This window comes from Lathyrus oleraceus, chromosome 6 (assembly GCF_024323335.1).
Source record: "Lathyrus oleraceus cultivar Zhongwan6 chromosome 6, CAAS_Psat_ZW6_1.0, whole genome shotgun sequence".
Classification (NCBI taxonomy): domain Eukaryota; kingdom Viridiplantae; phylum Streptophyta; class Magnoliopsida; order Fabales; family Fabaceae; genus Lathyrus; species Lathyrus oleraceus.
This window is the reverse complement of record NC_066584.1, coordinates 330,077,161-330,096,412: the sequence shown is the minus strand read 5'-3', so window position 1 is coordinate 330,096,412 and position 19,252 is coordinate 330,077,161. Positions and strand designations below refer to the sequence as shown.

General features: G+C 35.3%; 1 protein-coding gene across 1 annotated transcript; it reads left to right on the top strand.

Annotated features, from left to right (window-relative positions):
- The first annotated feature begins 8,182 nt into the window (after nucleotides 1–8,182).
- LOC127091504 (lon protease homolog 1, mitochondrial) lies at nucleotides 8,183–18,904 on the top strand. The gene is made up of 20 exons (XM_051030163.1): nucleotides 8,183–8,708; nucleotides 9,591–9,656; nucleotides 9,807–9,998; nucleotides 10,109–10,174; nucleotides 10,344–10,385; nucleotides 10,484–10,606; nucleotides 12,676–12,774; nucleotides 12,921–12,986; nucleotides 13,071–13,157; nucleotides 13,953–13,992; nucleotides 14,425–14,596; nucleotides 14,914–15,038; nucleotides 15,580–15,710; nucleotides 15,806–15,910; nucleotides 16,049–16,162; nucleotides 16,391–16,558; nucleotides 16,695–16,796; nucleotides 16,992–17,177; nucleotides 17,611–18,126; nucleotides 18,411–18,904. The coding sequence occupies exons 1-20, from the start codon at nucleotides 8,424–8,426 to the stop codon at nucleotides 18,600–18,602; spliced, it is 2,877 nt and encodes a 958-aa protein (XP_050886120.1). The 5' UTR covers nucleotides 8,183–8,423; the 3' UTR covers nucleotides 18,603–18,904.
- Nucleotides 18,905–19,252: the final 348 nt, after the last annotated feature.

Below are 19,252 nucleotides of genomic sequence, written 5' to 3'. Positions count from 1 at the left end.
TGATCGGTCGCCGAAATTTAATTTGGTTTTAATAAATTAAAGTAATTAAAATCAATAATAATAATGTGTTTGTTATTATTTTCTTGTGGTGATCGGTTATGGCCTTAGTTATCCTTTATTTTGTTTTGGGAATTTAAATACGACCTGCGAGTCGTGCCTCTCCTTTTTAATCTCTTAATGTAACTTCTTTTCTCATCTCAATCCCTCGTATGTAAAACGAGTTTCTTCTGTAATATAATGATATGAAGAAAGAGAAAAATTCAATATCAAATGAGGATAATGATATGAAGAAAAAGAAGAATTCAATATCAAATGAGGACAATGTTATGAAGAAAGAGAAGAATTCAATATCAATGGAGGACAACCTTGAAGATCTTGCTTGGAGAAGCTTAGATTGTTATTAGGTTAGCTTAGGTTCTCTCATTGGCTTGGGAGAACAATTGCGCTAGGGGCCATAACTGTTTCATTATATATGTTGATGCATGTGTATGTATGTTGATGCATGTGAATATATGTTGATGCATGTGAGAGACGATTTATATGATAAATAAGCCGGTGAGATCATAACAATTACAATTCCCTCAAAATTAAATATATGTTTGCTTCCCAAGTTTTAGCACTCATCAGGACTAGTATCAGATAATGTAAGTTTCGCCTACGCGAGGTGCATGTTCTATATTAGTAAGGTGCGATGGGATAATTGTAATATTCAACTGCTAAGACAATGGGTCAAACTTAACAAATTATAATATTAGTTTAGTTAAGTAAGAGTTGGAAATGATCCATATGATGGATTGGAATAAGGAGTTATTCACCCAACTAAAATTTTCGAGAGTTGTATGAGATACAATTGGAAGGAGTTCCTACCTAAATAACCTAGTTTTGTGTAATCCGCCTACGCGAACTTAGAACGAAGTGAAATATGGATCTCGACCCATTAGAAAATCTTCCAACGGGATTTTCCGAATCAAATGATAAGGGTCATTTGTTTTGAGTAAAATAGTGGGAGCATATTTAGTTACAGGCCTAGTTAAATATGTTAATGATACTTATATTTTCATTAATCCTTATGTAGATTACCATGACAACAAACACCTCTAACAACATCTTGCGATCAATCCTTAACAAGGAAAAATTGTCTGGGACAAATTTTCAGGATTGGCACCGAAATCTGAGGATTGTCCTCAAACATGATAAAAAGTTGTATGTCTTGGAGAAACCTGTTCCTGAAGAGGAACCTCCTAGTTCTGCACCTAAGGCAGAAAGAGATGCTTATAAGAAGCATGTCGATGATGCCAATGAAATTGCTTGTCTCATGCTGGCTACCATGAACTCGGAATTGCAAAAGCAACATGAGAATATGACAGCGTTCGATATGATCGAACACCTGAAGATGCTCTATCAAGAGTAAGCAAGGCATGAAAGGTTTGAAGTTTCAAAAGCCCTTTTTCAAGGCAAGATAGCTGAGGGAGCCCCTGTAAGTCCCCATGTGCTCAAGATGATTGGGTATGTGGAAAACCTTGAAAGGTTGGGTTTTCCCCTCAGAAAGGAACTTGCGACTGATGTGATTTTACAATTGTTGCCAGATGGATTCAGTCAATTTGTCCTAAATTTCAATATGAATGATATGGACAAATCTCTTCCTGAACTGCTAGCTATGTTAAGAATTGCTGAGCAGAATCTGAAGACAAAAGGGAAGTCCATTATGATGATCGGAAATGGAAAGAGACATAACAAAAGGCCCACCAAGCAAGGTGATAAAGGGAAAGGCAAGGAAGTTGTCAAACCCAGACCCACTGTTGCTGCTTTGAAGCCTAGTGGAGACATAGCAAAGGCAGGCACCTGCTTCTATTGCGGTAAGACCGGACATTGGAAGAGAAACTGCCCAAAGTACCTGAAAGATACGAAGAATGGAGTAGAGACTTCAACTTCAGGTATTTTTGTTATTAAAATAAATTTATCTACTTCTACATCATGGGTATTAGATACTGGATGCGGTTCTCACATTTGTACAAATGTGCAGAGGCTGAAAAGGAGTAGAGATTTGGCAAAAGGTGAAGTTGACCTACGAGTTGGCAATGGAGCAAAGGTTGTTGCTTTAGCCGTAGGAACTTATGTATTAACTTTACCTAGTGGTTTAATAATTCAGTTAGAGAATTGTTATTATGTACATGCAACTAGCAGGAATATTATTTCCATTTCTTATTTTGGACAAGTTTGGTTTTTCATTTATAATAAAGAACAATTGTTGCTCAATTTATTTGAATGATATATTCTATGCTACTGCACAAATGAGCAATGGACTAAATGTCCTTGATCTCGAAATGCCTATTAATAACATTAATACTAAAAGGGTGAAACCTAACGAGTTTAAGCCAACTAGGTAAGAATATTAAAAACTCTTCGATCAGATCGAGGTGGTGAGTATTTAAGCCTAGAGTTCGATGACCATCTGAAAGAGTGTGGGATCTTATCCCAACTTACTCCTCCTGGAACACCTCAATGGAATGGTGTATCTGAGAGAAGAAATCGAACCCTGTTAGACATGGTCCGATCCATGATGAGTCACGCCGATCTTCTAAACTCCTTTTGGGGACATGCACTATTGACAGTAGCTTACACACTTAACCGTGTTCCATCCAAAAAGGTTGAGAAGACACCATATGAGATATGGAGTGGTAAGAAACCACATATGTCTTACATGAAGATTTGGGGTTGCGAAGTTTATGTGAAACGACAAACTTCAACTAAGCTTGAGCCCAAATCTGACAAATGCTTATTTGTGGGGTATCCTAAAGAAACAAGAGGGTATTACTTCTACAATCCTTCTAAGGGCAAAGTGTTTGTCGCTCTAACTGGAGTTTTCTTAGAAAAGGATTTTATTTCCAAAGGAATCAGTGGGAGGAAAGTAGAGCTTGAAGAAATTCAAGAATCACAAAGCATTGATACACCTATGGAGGAATTAGAGCAGGAAACACAAGTAGTTATGGAAAGCAACCTGCTCAAGTAGAACAAGACCAACGTAGGTCAGGTAGGATACGTTCCCTACTTGAGAGATATTGATATCTCATAACTGATCAAGGTGATGCATTACTCATGGATCAAGAACGAAGATGAGCCTTGTGTCTACAAGAAGGTTAGTGGGAGCATGATCATTTTCCTGGTATTATATGTAGATGACATATTACTCATTGGAAACGATATCCCAACCCTACAACAAGTAAAGTCTTGGTTGGGGAAATGATTTTCTATGAAGGACCTAGGTGAAGCAGCCTACATATTAGGAATCAGAATCTATAGAGATAGATCACACAAATTGCTTGGCCTAAGTCAGAGTACATACATAGACAAAGCTGAGACGCTTTAATATGCATGATTCCAATGGTTATGTGTTTTGCTTAAATGGTGGCGCTATGAGCTGGAAAAGTTCAAAGTAAGATACAATTGCTGATTCTACAACCGAGGCCGAGTATATTGCTGCCCCAAGTGCAGCAAAGGAAGCTGTTTGGATCAAAAAGTTCATTAGTGAACTTGGCATAGTTCCTGGCATTGGGGATCCCATTGGTCTCTATTATGATAACAATGGTGCTATCGAACAAGCTAAGGAGTTCAAATCTCACTAACGACCCAAACACATACTTAGGCGTTATCACCTCATTCGAGAGATAACAAATAGAGGAGATGTGAAAATATGCAGAGTACCTACACTTGACAATATTGTTGACCCACTGACAAAGCATCTTGCGCAGCAGAAGCATGATCGCCATACTAGATATATGGGCATTAGGGGTATGCCTGATTGGCTCTAGTGCTAGTGGGAGATTGTTGGTGTAAGCCCTAAAGGCCAATACTTTTGGTACTTGTATCGAATTATTTATTAATAATAAAAGGCTTTTTCTTTATTACGTTTGTTTAATAAAGTCCCTAGAATAGCTAGTCCGTTTAATGTATCAAGTGTGACTTGATCATGAGATCACATTAAACATAAGGACACTATTCTTAAAGTATCCGTGGTCGAGCTTTATTGTGAAGTGGGATAATATTAAAGCATTAAGACTATTATGTATATAGACTGATGATCACATCTCATGGATCATGGATAAAGAGTTATCAAGTCTTAAACATAGGTATGAATATTAAGAGTAATATTTATACTGGATTGACCCGCTATGAGAATACTATATAAAAAGTTATGCAAAGTGTCATAAGTTATTCTCATGGTGATAATGGTGTATACCACTTTTCGACCTGAAACCACTATGGACCATAGATGTAAAGTCGAGTGCTTTATTACTGATTAAACGTTGTCCGTAACTAGATAACCATAAAGACAGTTGATGGGTACTCCACGAAGCATACTGAGGGACATGAGTGACCTAGATGGAATTTGCCCATCCTGCATAACAGGATAAATGTCTATGGGTCCAATATTGAACTGGACAAGGATGACACGGTCTATGCCTTGTGTTCAATATATACATAAGGGCAAAAGGGTAATTATACGCATAAGTATTATCACAGAAGGATTTGTCAGATCACATGACATTTTCGTGTCTTGGGTAGCAGTGATGTGTTGCTAGATACCGCTCACTATTTATTATGTTAAATACGTGATTTAATATAATTGCCAATGCCGCAAAAACCTACAGGGTCACACACAAAGGAAGGATTGATGAGAGATAGAGTAACTAAGGAACACCGTAAGGTACGATGCACTTAAGTGAGTTGTAGAACATCGTAAGGTATGGTGTACTTAAGTAGAATACGAAATATGGTAAGGTACCATGGGCTTAAGTGATTTTGGGCATATTATAAGATATGGGCCAAAATACACTTAAGTGGGCCTTTTAGCTTGAAGCCCACACAAGTGGTTCTATAAATAGAACCCTTGTGTAGAAGCATTCATTGCGGTTGCATTATTTTCATTTTCTCTCTCTCTCTCTCTCTCTCTCTCTCTCTCTCTCTCTCTCTCTCTCTCTCTCTCTCTCTCTCTCACTCACTCAAATCCTTCATTCGTACCAGCTAGCACTGAGACTGAAGGAATTCGTTCGTGTGGACTGAGTAGAGACGTTGTCATCGTTCAACGTTCGTGATCGCTCCGTAAATCTGCATCAAAGGTTTTGATCGTCACAAGAGATCTACACCAAAGGTTCCAATCGTCACAAGAGGTAAATATTCTATCACTGATCATGACCATTCGTAAGGATCTCTAAAGGAGAAATTTTAATTTCCGTTGCGTTTTGGATCGCCGTTCTCCTTCAGATATCATCTAACAAAATAAAGGCGTTAAAAGCAAAATTGTGGGTTTAATGGCCAGCAAATGGAGATGGAGGAGAATCAAGCCAACAAATCTTAGGGCTTTGGATCTCTAATGCACAAGCTATATTGTGGTATCAAAAATTCAACAAACAAAGAAAGATAAAAAATCGCTGACATGCAAGACGGAGGATTTTCTTGAAACTTGCTGAAATTTGAAGGTGACGAAGATGAAGAAAATAGAGATATGCTTATTTGATCTCATACTTTTGCTTTCCAATGTTTTGACTCTGAAAAATTCTGAATTTGATTGTTGTTCTTGATGTTCATTTTTGCAATTATGAGAGTAATGTAGAATGTAGAAGGTTTATCTCAATTGATAACAAGCTTCAATATGAAGCTTCCCCCAATGATGATAGAGTTTCAGTGTATGAAGAGGCATTGGAGAAGATGAAGTGAGATGAGAAAAGTTGAATTTGTAATGAGTGATTTGAGAGAATGATTAGGTTCTGATTTTGATGATAGCTAGCTCATGATTTTGATGAGAGTGATTAGTTTATAATATATAGATGCAAATTCCAATTGTTTTGATCAGATCTTCTGGCAACAACGGTTGGAAGTTAGGACAGTGGTTAGTGTTACAGGATTTAATGAACAAGTTAATTGTGAAGTTAATGGTGTTAAATTTTCTGTTAGAAAGTTAGTTGGAGCTGTTAGTGGAATTGTTATGACAATTAAGGGATATTATAGTAGCTCAATTGTTGGATTTTTGATGACTTGAAGTGTGGTTGGGAGTGAGTTAGTGTAGTGTAATGTTGATGCACAATTGAACACAAATTGCAATGTGTATTGAGCTTGGTTTGGGAGTGAAAACAAAATTCTACAGTGCTGAAAAATGCAGTATTTCTTGTTGCTGTCCCAGTTATAATCAGTTACCTGATTTTGCGTATCCGATTACAGACCTGAAATCTAGTGTAATAATTATGATTTTTACCTGTGTAACCGGTTACCTGATTTTGCGTAACCGGTTACACACTTGAAAACTAGTGTAAAATGTTGGTTTTTGCATGTGTAATCGATTATTTGATTTTGCGTAATCGATTTCAAACACGAAAACTTATATTTATGGGTTGCTGAAAGTATTGAAAATGCAGGTGTAGCCGGTTACCTGATTTTGCGTAACCGATCACATGCATGAAAAAGTGATTTTTCTCTTTTTCACTATTTTGTGGCATGTTGGGACCGCGACTCATTGTGTATGTTTTCTGGTATATTTTTGCAGGTATGACTCGTGATGTGGTGTTGAACAACCTCTGACATGATGCAGAAGCTCGAACATGAAGAACTCATGGAGAAATGAAACAGATAGAGTATAATATGGTCTGTTGACTTTGGTTGACTATTTGACCAAAAAGTCAACAATTGGTCAAAATTCAACTGTGAGTCAAATGATGTAAAAATATGTAATTTGGTTTTTTGGGACTCTTTTGTAATGGAATGGGATGTTTTTTTAAAGAGAAATAACTTTCTACCATGTCTTGTATCGAACATCTGAATTTATATTTGAATGGAACTTGTATGAAATAATAAATTGTTCGACTAGACTCTGATTTGCAAAGCCTTATCTCGAATCCATATCAAACGACTAACTTCACGATAGATTAATCAATCCCGCTTACAGTTCATAATCAAATCCAATGTCATGATGTAGTCCACCTGATCCACAAGCAACTCAGAGCGAAATTAAGTGTAGTACCATAATACCATAAGTTAGGTTTTTAAGAATACCATAACAGGAGTTATCCAACGCTTGAACCATAAACACCACCCTCTAAATCAATAATGCACATGGATGGAAATGCCATGAATATGCAGGCGCATATGCAAACAAATATGCAAATGAATTTTAGGATCATAGTCCGAGATAAACATTGTGAAAGGTAGGGTAAATTTTGGGGTATGATACACTGTACCTTATATTGTATTGTATTATACTTAAGTGCAATGTATCTTATATTGTATTGTATTCTACTTAAGTGCACTGTATCTTATATTATATTGTATTCTACTTAAGTGCATCTCAACTACACAGTATCTTAAAGTTATGTATTTCACTTAATTACACCATATCTAATTGTGTTTCTTATAATTTTTAATTATTAGAAACTTAAACTACACTTATTTTAAAATGAAGGGAGTATAATTGACTATTTTAAAATTAAACATGAATGATGAAAGAACTACTAGTACTACATGTGAAAATTGAAACAATTAGGAATGACAATTTGACCCATCTCCAATGGACACCCGCTAATTTATCCACAAAGGATCGGATAAAAATTCGTAAAAATGGGTACAGACATAAACTCGGATAATTATCCATAAAAATAAGCGAGTATTAGTACGGGTATAGACACTTTGATATCCACCCCGTCCCATACCTGCCCATTATATATTTATGTATTTTTATTTATATTTATATATTTTAATTTATGTTATTATATAAAAATATATTTCTATCAACAATTACTTATTTAATATAAGTGTTCGTTTGTTTAAACAATAAATTGTGTGAATTTTTTTTAAATATTTTTTAAAATTTAAAATAATATGATATTTTATAATTGATTTATTTATTTCAAATAGAAATACGAGTGTACATGTATGAGTACTTATATACACATAGGATACGAGTACAAATTCTAACTTTAACACTGATACGAGTATGATTTCGAACACGAAGATTTTTTCAAATTATATATATATATATATATATATATATATATATATATATAAGAAAATGTACAATAGTACTCTGCTCGGTAACAAGTAAAAGTGAAACTAAACTTGCCATTGTTTTTCTCATATAACCCAAAGCAAAACAAAAACAAAAAAGACAGTGATAAAACAGCAAGGTCAAAAGCGTACTTATGGAACAAGAAAGGTCAGTTTAGTAAACCCAATAGACGAGGGTTTAAGAAGGTTTAACAAATCTGCACACAGTAATTCAACACACACACCCCATTTCTCCCTCGCTTTCGTATCCACTACAATCAATGGTGGTCATCGCCACCCTCAAAACCCATTCAATTCTCTAATTTTCTCACAACACTTCAATTTCAATTTTCCCAATCCTATTCCCACCATTCTCCTCATCCCCAAATCCAATGTTGAAGCTCATTTCATCCTCTCGCATCCACCGCCTAAGCCCCGCCGCAGTACCGGTGCTCCGTCCCGCAGCAAACTCCGCGTCGCCGTTGCTTAGAGTGCTGAGCTCTCTCAGCGGCTCGAGCCGGAACCATCGTTATTTGGGAGGTCGGCTTTTTTTCTGTTCGGATTCCAGCGACGGAGTCGATCATGTGGTGGATGCCGAAGTTAAAGCGGCTGAGGATACTCCGTCAAAGGCATCTGCTATTGTCTCCACGTACCCCAGACCTGAAGATTACCTAACTGTTGGTTTCAGATTTTATCTTACTCGTTTTTTTCTTTTTATTTTTAGCTGCTGAAATGTTTTAAGTACTGTTTAGATGATTCAGAAGTTGGATTTTTTCGTTTTTGATAGGTACATTATGTTTTAATTTGATTGGCCTATGGTTATTTGGAAAATGGGACCGTGAATTAGTAATTCAAAAGCAGAAATTTTAATAATTACGACTGCAAGAGAAGTTTGTGTTTTGATTATAGATATAGATGTAGATGCTGTAGTGTTGTAATATATATAGTGTTGCCAAAACTGCTAGTTGGTTATTGTCTGGACTCTTGAATTCGATTTTGTAGTATCTATTCCACCATCTATCATCAAAATCGGATGGAGCGAAATGGAATGGTATGGATTCCATTCCATCATTTACCACCATATTCCTTCCCCTCCGATTTAGGCTGAATGAACAACTTGTCTTGTTCCATCCTAAAATTTCCAAACAATGGAATAGAATCTTCATTCTAGTCTGCTTCATTCTGCTCCATTCCACTACGTTTATTTCATGATATCCGAACATAGCCTTAGGGTCTGATTATATTGGTGGTATGAGATGGAATGAAATGGTAACTAATGAGATTCCATTGTTTGGATTTGCAAATAATGAATGGAGTGGAATGGAACATGATGAAATCCATTCCATCCAATTCTCCATTTTTTGTTCCATCCGATATGTGGTGTATGCAATGGAATGAGACATTTTTAATAAAATAACCAAACAATGGAATGAGATCTATATTCCATTTCCGCTCCGTTATGTTCCATTCCGCTCCGTTATGTTCCATTCCGCTCCGTTATGTTCCATCAATCCAAACATAGCCTTACTGATTCTTTTTTCTATTTTCCTTTGGATCAGGTTTTGGCATTACCATTGCAGCACAGACCCCTTTTCCCAGGATTTTACATGCCAATCTTTGTTAAGGTATGGTGAGTTGCCAAGAATGATTATTTAAGTCTCTGTCTTTGCTCATTACACGCTTCTGGCTTAACCATATAGTATTTGATTAAATGTGACATGGAATTTGAACTCATGTTTGTGTTAATTCTGTTGATTGTTTTACTATGCGTCCAGGACCCCAAAGTGTTGGCAGCTTTACAGGAGAGTCGAGAACGGCAAGCCCCTTATGCTGGTGCTTTCCTCCTTAAAGACGAGCCCGACACTGATCCCAATGTAGTATCTAGCTCTGACACTGAAAAGAATGTATATGATTTAAAAGGAAAAGAGTTGTTTAACCGTCTTCATGAAGTTGGGACTCTTGCCCAAGTATGTTATTTTATGTGCAGCTTAATAGTTGCTTTATTGCCTTCAACACATTACTCGTTTAGATTTGATAACTGCCTAACTTTTGTAAAAAATCCTGTTTTGAATTCCAGATTTCAAGTATCCAGGGCGATCAGGTGATCCTGATTGGTCATCGACGTCTACGCATTACAGAGATGGTTGGTATTGAATATGCAAAAATTAAGAAAAAATGGCGTTTGATAATATTTTGGCGCCATTTGCCCCATATTTGTTCCTGAGTTTTGTTCACAGGGATTCTGATTTCTGATAATCATTTGTCTACAGTTGAAGTATTCTGATGGTTGTTTAAAACTTTCCTTTTTGTAGGTTAGCGAGGACCCGCTTACTGTAAAAGTTGATCATCTCAAGGCAAGCCTTTACTGATTGCTTCCTCATGTTGTATTTTCTTTGAAATGAAATTTTTTATTGGACAAGCATCTTTTATTGACTTTTACTTAATGCTGCAGGATAAATCTTATAACAAAGAGGATGAGATCATAAAGGCCACATCTTTTGAGGTCATATCAACACTTAGGGACGTTCTTAAAACAAGCTCTCTTTGGAGAGACCATGTTCAGACTTACTCTAAGGTTTATACTTTAGATCCTTCTGTGCTTGTGTTTATCGAAACATGGGAATGGGGAGGGGATTGGAGTAGTCCTTTGATTATGTGCTAGGTTTGTTTGCATTGCTATGTTAGAATTTTTGGAAGTTGGAATGACACCTTTAGTTTGTAGTTTATGAATTTTAAACTACTTGATTATTATTATTATTTCTCTTTTTTGTATTGCGGAAAAGTACAGACTCTTGAATAGTTGGCTCCATATTGCTTCTTTCATGCAAACCCCCCCAATGTTACTACTCCTTAGGTTAAACTATTCTACTCTATTGTCACACACCTTATTCAAATATAGAATATAGTGGATGTCAATCTTTGTGATAATTTTACCCCCAGTAGGATTGTAGAGACAGGAATATGGAATATAGTTTAGGTCAATTTTTGGAGAGATCATATTCAGACTTACTCTGAGGTTTAGACTTTAGACCCTTTTGTGTTTGTGTTTATCAGAACATGGGAATGGGGAGAGGATTGAAGTAGTCCTTTGATTATGTGCTAGGTTTGTTTGTTTGCATTGCTTCGTTAGAATTTTTGGAAGTTGGAATGACACCTTCAATTTTTAGTTTTTGAATTTTAAACTACTCGATTATTATTATTTTTCTTCTTTGTATTGCCACAAACTCTGGAATAGTTGGATCCATATTGCTACTTCCATGCGAACACCTCAAATGTTACTACTCCTTAAGCTAACCTGTTCTACTCTATTGCAACACAGCTTGTTCAAATATGTTATATAGTTGATGTCAATCTTTGTGATAATTGTACCACAAGTGGGATTGTAGATAGAGAAGGAATAATGGCAAACAGAAATGTTTAGTAGGGATTCTTGAGCTGCACCATATTTTAGATAGCTTGACAATGAACCTTAAAAATTAAGATATCTTCATAACAATGAGGGATAGATTGGATGAGCATATTTAGAGCTTACTTAGGTTTATTTCATAGTATAAGCTCTTATGTTAGTATTTGGTTATACTTATAAATATAGCTTGTAACATTTCCGCAAGCTTTTTTCAGCTAGCTTATGAATAAGTGTTCAACTATGGTTTGTAGAGCTGCTTTTTGAATAATCCCTTGATTAAGAGCCTGCTTGTCTTATTTTAGTTGTTTCTTAGAAATAATCTGTTTTTAATGAGTGTAGTAGATGAGCGGGAAGATTAGAAAATGATTTTCATTATTAGAAACAAACAAACATCTATTTTAGTTTGCAGGAATAGTCTAAGAAATAATCTTTAGTTCATTTCATCTGAAAATCACTATCTTAAACAAATGGGCCATTAGTTGTTTATTGATTTGCATCATGAATCTAAGTTCTGTGAAGTTTTTGGCTGTACTTTTAGGCAGGTTTCTTGCAATTGTCTCATTAAATCTTAGTAGGATTTATGGATTCTTGGGGACTCTTCTACTTAACTTGCTGCATAACACGCTATGCATCCTGCTGTTTCGTTCTTTTGCATATTATAAATGTCAACACAAGAGTGGAATTTTGCATGGCTGAATTGTTGTTGTGCTTCAATGAGGTGTTGCTGTTCTATGAAGTAAAGGCACTTCATTGGTCTCTGACCTTATTTATCATACAGTTTGTGAACACATAAATGTGACATTTTCCACAAGATTTTTGCATTTCGAACAAGACCGTTTGAATATATAGCATATTGATGATTTGAACTTGTTGGTTAGTCTCTTAAAAAGAGAGTATTTGAATATCATAAAATTGAAGACTAAACATCAATGAATTTTTTTGTAGGAACTTAAAACATATTTAACTCTCTTATTTGAAGTCTTTGTTATATTTTTTCCAAAGTTGTATCACTCAAAAGAGATTGTTAATTTTCTCAGAAACTAATGGGTAATGCATCACTCTTTCCTACATAAGCATGAATGAATCAGTAATAAGTGCCTTTTCTTGTACTCTTTTTTTGATTTGAAACAAAAACAAACTGGAGTAATTAATGTGGTGGCTGTTATATGTTTTGATACTAGTTTAGTCGTTACTTTTATCATTTTAATATGTTGACTGTCTCTTCGTTAATTGTGCAGCATATAGGTGATTTTACTTATGCAAGGCTAGCAGATTTTGGAGCGGCAATATCCGGGGCAAACAAACTGCAATGCCAACAAGTGCTTGAAGAGCTAGATGTGAGTAAATTTGGAGTTGACGCCTAAGAACGTAGACTTTGTGGAATTTTTTTATTCTGTTTTACTATCAAAATAACATAAAGATTTGAACCGTGGAACATTGAGTTTTTAACATTTGGAGGTGCATTTGTTGTTTTGTTGAACAGGTGTATAAACGATTGAAACTTACACTCGAGCTGGTAAAGAAAGAAATGGAAATCAGTAAGATTCAGGTAATAATGTATTTGGATTTCTTGTGCGTTGTACTACTTAATTTTTCATCATTTATTTATTGAAGTTTGAGTTGATTATTGTAGGAATCAATTGCAAAAGCAATTGAAGAGAAGATAAGTGGTGAGCAGCGCCGCTATTTGTTAAACGAGCAGCTTAAGGCCATAAAGAAGGTATAAAACCTCCATGATATGGTTTGATTAGTGTACCTCAAATCCTAGGCAAACCTGTTTTTTTTCTGATATCAATGAAATTCTAAGATTCAGAAAATTGGTTTATTCCATGTACTCCCTCCGGCCCAAATTATAAGATGTTTTGGACATTTCACACGAATTAAGAAACATAATCAATGTTGTATGGGAAAGATAAATTATGCATAACTATACAATATTGCTCTTCATTTATTACAGATGAAAGAGAAATTTAAAGAATTGGAAGAAAAAATGATAATAAATGATAGAGGATATATTGGGAAAAATGTCATTAATGTTGCATTGGAATAAAGTGACTTATGATTTGGGACACATTTTTTTTTTGGCAAAGTGATTTATAATTTGGAACAGGTGGAGTATTATACAATCCTTTATGTTAACTTGCACACAAGATACTGTTTGAATTTATTTTCTTTCTATACGTGGGTAAAGCTTATAAGCTTCGACAAGCTCTTGGCTTTAACTAGTTAGCTAAGCTGTGCTTTATGCACCATTGCTTTGCAGAACCCCCTAATTCTATCTGTAGAACCCAAACTCATAATTACTATTCACGGCTACAGTAGGCTTTATAGCTTATCCTGTGGTTTATAAAGTTTTGGGGCAATCTAGGCCTTTGATCCTCCTGTTGGCTTTTCCCTTTATCCTAACACAAGTGCAGTTATAATTTATATCTATATGTGTATGTATAACATGCTCTACTATATAAGTTGGTCTTTGATTAATTTTCTTGTAATTTGAGTTTTATTCAATTTGCAGGAATTGGGACTGGAGACTGACGACAAGACAGCTCTTACCGGTTGGTTTTGATTTTTCCCCCTCATTTCTTTATAACAAGATGGTGGATTTCTCTTATAACTTTTTTCTTCTTTTTCTCCTCTTTATGTTTCTCTACAAGTATCTTTTAAAATTTTTGTTGTGTGGTGAGTATAGGAGTGCTCTTTATATTGTACTTTGTTTGTATTTTAGTTAATGCTTCTTGTACTTTCATTTGTGTTTTAGTTAATCACTTTTCTAGAGTATACTTTCTAATGAAATTTGTTTCTATGATAATATCAACTTTAATTTATAATTCAGGGAAAGGATTGTTTCTAGAGTATACTTTCTAATGAATTTTGTTTCTATGATAATATTAACTTTAATTTATAATTCAGGGAAAGGATTGTTTCTAGAGTATACTTTCTAATGAAATTTGTTTCTATGATAATATTAACTTTAATTTATAATTCAGGAAAATTCAGGGAAAGGATTGAACCTAAACGAGAAAAATGCCCACCTCATGTCTTACAAGTTATAGATGAAGAACTGACAAAGCTACAGCTGTTGGAGGCTAGTTCTAGTGAATTCAGTGTTACCCGCAACTACTTGGACTGGTTGACTGCACTTCCTTGGGGTGAATACAGGTTTATATACTTGGAATTTCATTCTTATTACTATTGCTAGATTAATTTAAATTTATTTAAGATTTAAATGTATGCCTCATGAAGAAGACAGCCCCCTAGGCCCTTACCATTCATGTGCTGGGGGACATGTATTTCATAGTTTGCATTTAGGAAAGCTTGCTGAACAGGATTCTTTAGCCTTTTAGGAAGACCCTGAAAAGCTGACAGCTAAAATGCACAAGAATAATCTTCCTAGGCTTTTGGATGCACTAAGTCTGTGTTTCGCTAGTTACTGTATTGAAAATCACGAGTCTGAATCTGTTAATTTCCTTATCCAGTGACGAGAACTTTGATGTTACTGGTGCACAAAAGATTCTTGATGAAGACCATTATGGATTAACTGATGTGAAGGAAAGAATATTGGAATTCATAGCTGTTGGGAAATTAAGAGGGACTTCACAAGGTAAATATAATCATTTATGTAGCATATCCCAAAGATTTATCTGGGTGTTTAGTTTGTGACAAATACTACTCTGTTAAATATTGATCTGTTTTAATGTCTACCAAATACTATATTCCTATGGTTTCTTGAAATAGGTTAGTTCTTTTGATTAAGCAGTATTAAATCCCCATATATCTTGATGCCCAATTTTTCTATATTTATAAATATTTTATGGAAAAACAAGCCTGCTCTGGAGTGCGTGCTTTTAGTTGTTTTAAATGGTATAAATTTAATGTTAGATTTGAAATAACAATTTAAAATATTATGCGCATGCTTGACTTTGTTAGGCTTTGAAATGTGATGCATATTATTTTGTCCAAAATTCAATCACGAGACACTCAATTTTATGTGTTTTACTTTTACACTGATTCTAACTCAATGCTTTAAGATTAAGATATTGGCCTCCGTAAGTCAATTCATTTACTTAAACTTCAAGCCTTTGGTGCTTGCCTATGGTCTTCACCAAAAGTCTGACATGGTTTCTGATCTTTCTTATATGCAGGAAAAATTATCTGTCTTTCTGGTCCACCAGGAGTGGGAAAAACAAGTATTGGCCGTTCAATTGCACGTGCCTTGAACCGTAAGTTCTTCCGATTCTCTGTTGGAGGATTGGCTGATGTGGCTGAAATCAAGGTAGATAAAATTTGTGTCCTTCACTAGGTTGAACTGATACCAGTTGTATAATAATGCGTGGTGGTGTTTTGTATCATTAATGTTGAATTTTACAGGGCCATCGTCGAACATATATAGGTGCTATGCCAGGAAAGATGGTACAATGCCTTAAGAATGTGGGAACATCCAACCCTCTTGTTTTGATTGATGAGATTGACAAAGTAAGATGTCGCTAGACAGTTCGATTTATTTGTGGCTGAGTAATTTTGTTTCATCCTTTAATTTTTTAACGATACCCAATCTCAAATATTCTATTAAGGACAATTAGTATTTTTGACACTGTTTTATTCAATTGGTAGTTGGGCAGAGGACATGCAGGTGATCCAGCAAGTGCTTTGCTAGAGCTCCTGGACCCTGAGCAGAATGCTAATTTTCTGGACCACTATCTTGATGTTCCCATTGATCTATCAAAGGTAAGTAAGTATTTATAATCTTGGAGGTTATGTAAGAGTCAGCATTTGTGCATGTCTTATTGGTTACATGTTTGTTGCTGATCTAAAAGGATTTATTTTATCTTTCTATAGCTAGTCTGGATAGTCAAATATTTTTTGAATGGATAGTTTTCATTGAGTACCTTGAAGTCAAAGTTGTCACACTGACTGTTTTACCACGACAAATAATGCCCTGGAGTCATGCTGCAGGTTCTTTTTGTTTGCACTGCAAATGTAGTGGAGATGATACCAAATCCCCTATTGGATAGGATGGAGGTTGTTGCTATTGCTGGGTATATTACTGATGAGAAAATGCACATTGCAAGAGATTATCTGGAGAAAACTACACGTGAAGCATGTGGAATAAAGCCTGAACAAGTATTTAACTTTTTCACTCGTTTACAGGGTTCCTTTTCCTGCAATGAATGGCCAGCATAATGATGCCATCTCTTATTTCCTTATTCATTTTAAATGGTTGAAAAGGTAGTTGACTACAAAAGTTAATTTGATTCAGGTGGAGGTGACGGATACTGCTCTTCTTGCTCTAATAGAAAATTACTGCCGAGAAGCAGGAGTCAGAAACCTTCAAAAGCATATAGAGAAAATTTACCGGAAGGTATAGTATTTTTTTGTCATTATTTTTCGGTTTTTAGTTACCAGTAAAATATGCTATGCTGTGCATGGTTGAATAGACAGCCATTCTTGATATATGCGTTTCAAATTTATTGATTGCAGTCTGTTCATCACTTTATCTGAATTTAAATTTAGTAAATGCATTCGGTGTCCTGAAATATTCTGTTTGGCATGGCAGATAGCACTACAACTTGTGAGGCAAGGGGAAACCATTGATGCTGCTCTTGAAACGGGTCCAAATACCACTCCAAAAGAGAACCCGGTGTTAATAGAGAGTAGCGATTCTGAAAATATGGATGAAGACTCTAAAGACGATGATGAGTTGCAAACAAATCTACCAGCAGATGAATCTACAGATTTTGAGGTAGTATAACACTCTGAAAGCACAATCATGATTCTCTCTCTTGCAAACCTTTTTTTTTTAATTTTTATTTGGTTCATTGAGCAAGAAAACAAAAACCTACTAATGCGAAACACTAATGGGACTTTGAGAACTTACAAAGTCTTTTTCCTTATTATATACTTCAAAGGTATGCTAGTGCCATATAGTTGCATCTTTTTGGGGTTTTACCGGCTTTTCTGTGACTAGTACAAAAGTTACAGCTGTTTTAAACTGGCAAAGTTTTATGAGGTTTTCTGTTTGAAGAGAAGACTTCAATCTAGAATCTGAAATCTTTTCCGTGGCTCAGTAACCACTACACATACAGTTTTTTCTGTGAAACCTTAGCCTTTTATATGGTCCATCATTCCATTGCTACCGACACAAATTTGATATTTATGGATCTGAATTTTGGCAGGTTGCAAAAGAAAGGGAGGATGATAAGGAAATTGAAGCTAAGGCTATTGAAAAGGTTTTGGTTGATAAATCGAATTTAGATAATTATGTTGGCAAGCCTGTCTTCCATGCAGAGCGCATCTATGATCAGACACCTACTGGGGTTGTTATGGGTCTTGCCTGGACTGCAATGGGTGGTTCCACTCTGTATATAGAGACTACATTTGTTGAAGAAGGGGATGGAAAAGGAGCACTACATGTCACTGGTCAATTGGGAGATGTGATGAAAGAAAGTGCTCAAATAGCTCACACAGTTGCCAGAGCTATACTACTGGAGAAAGAACCAGAAAACCGTTTCTTTGCAAATTCAAAGTTACACCTCCATGTTCCTGCAGGGGCTACACCAAAGGATGGACCAAGTGCTGGTTGCACAATGACCACTTCTCTGCTGTCCCTTGCTTTGAAGAAGCCTGTGAAGAAGGATCTAGCAATGACCGGGGAAGTGACACTTACAGGGAAGATTCTTCCCATTGGCGGGGTATGTTGAGAAAATTGAAATATTTTTGTTCAAAATTTTTGGATGTAAAAACTTTGCATCTTAAGCTGTTTCTTTTTAAAATCATTTCTTTTAGCACAAAGGGTGCATTTTATACATGAGTTGACTACTGCTTTCAGTATCTACTCACCAACAAATAATATTTATAATATATGAAAAATTTCAAGTCCAACAAACTGACTATATCTCTATAGCATAAGTATTTTTTGCCATGACTTTTTGCAAATTTTGTGTCTGATTGTCTGTCAATGCTATGAAATTTGCAGGTTAAGGAGAAAACCATTGCTGCAAGAAGGAGTGATGTTAAGACCATAATATTTCCTTCTGCAAACAGGAGAGATTTTGATGAGCTAGCACCTAATGTAAAAGAAGGTCTTGATGTGCATTTTGTTGATGACTACTTGCAGATCTTTGATTTGGCTTTTGGTGATGAGAAGTCTCACAATACAGAGAACTGAATCACTAATGCCCTGTAGGATCTTGAGATGAAACCTGATTCTTTATTGAGGTTGGAACCGGCCTGAGTTTTGTACTATATCGATTTATTAGTGCCGAAGATATTTGGAGTTTTTATTCACCTAGCCCTGTGTTCAGGAGGGTGAAGTATACTTTTCTTTTTTTCAGCCTGATGCATCCAAATTGTAATAATATGTACATTCATCTTCAAAAGCCCTGTAGGATCTTTGTTTAAATGATATATTTTTGCAAGGGAGAGTATTATAATATTTGCAATAATACGAGTATCCGCATTGGAATGATACTTGCTTCTGTTTTGTCTTTTAGTTTTAGTTCTCAGGTAAATTATGATTATTACTTCATCTTGTCTTTTTAGTGCAAAGTTGCACTTTATTTCTGCTACTTACATCCCTTAAGTTCCTGTGATACCCTCAGACACAAATTACACGATTCCAAGGGCCCCGTTTGAGTAACTTTTTATTTTTAGTTTTAAAAAGTATTTCTAAGATTGTGTTTGGTCATAGTTTTTAAAAACAATTTTAAAAAAGGAAAAAAGAAAAGTTTGTTTGGCAAATTTTAATTTGTTTGCCTAATCATGTTTTTAGAAAGAACTGATTATATATAAATAATTTTAATGAAAAAATACAATGTT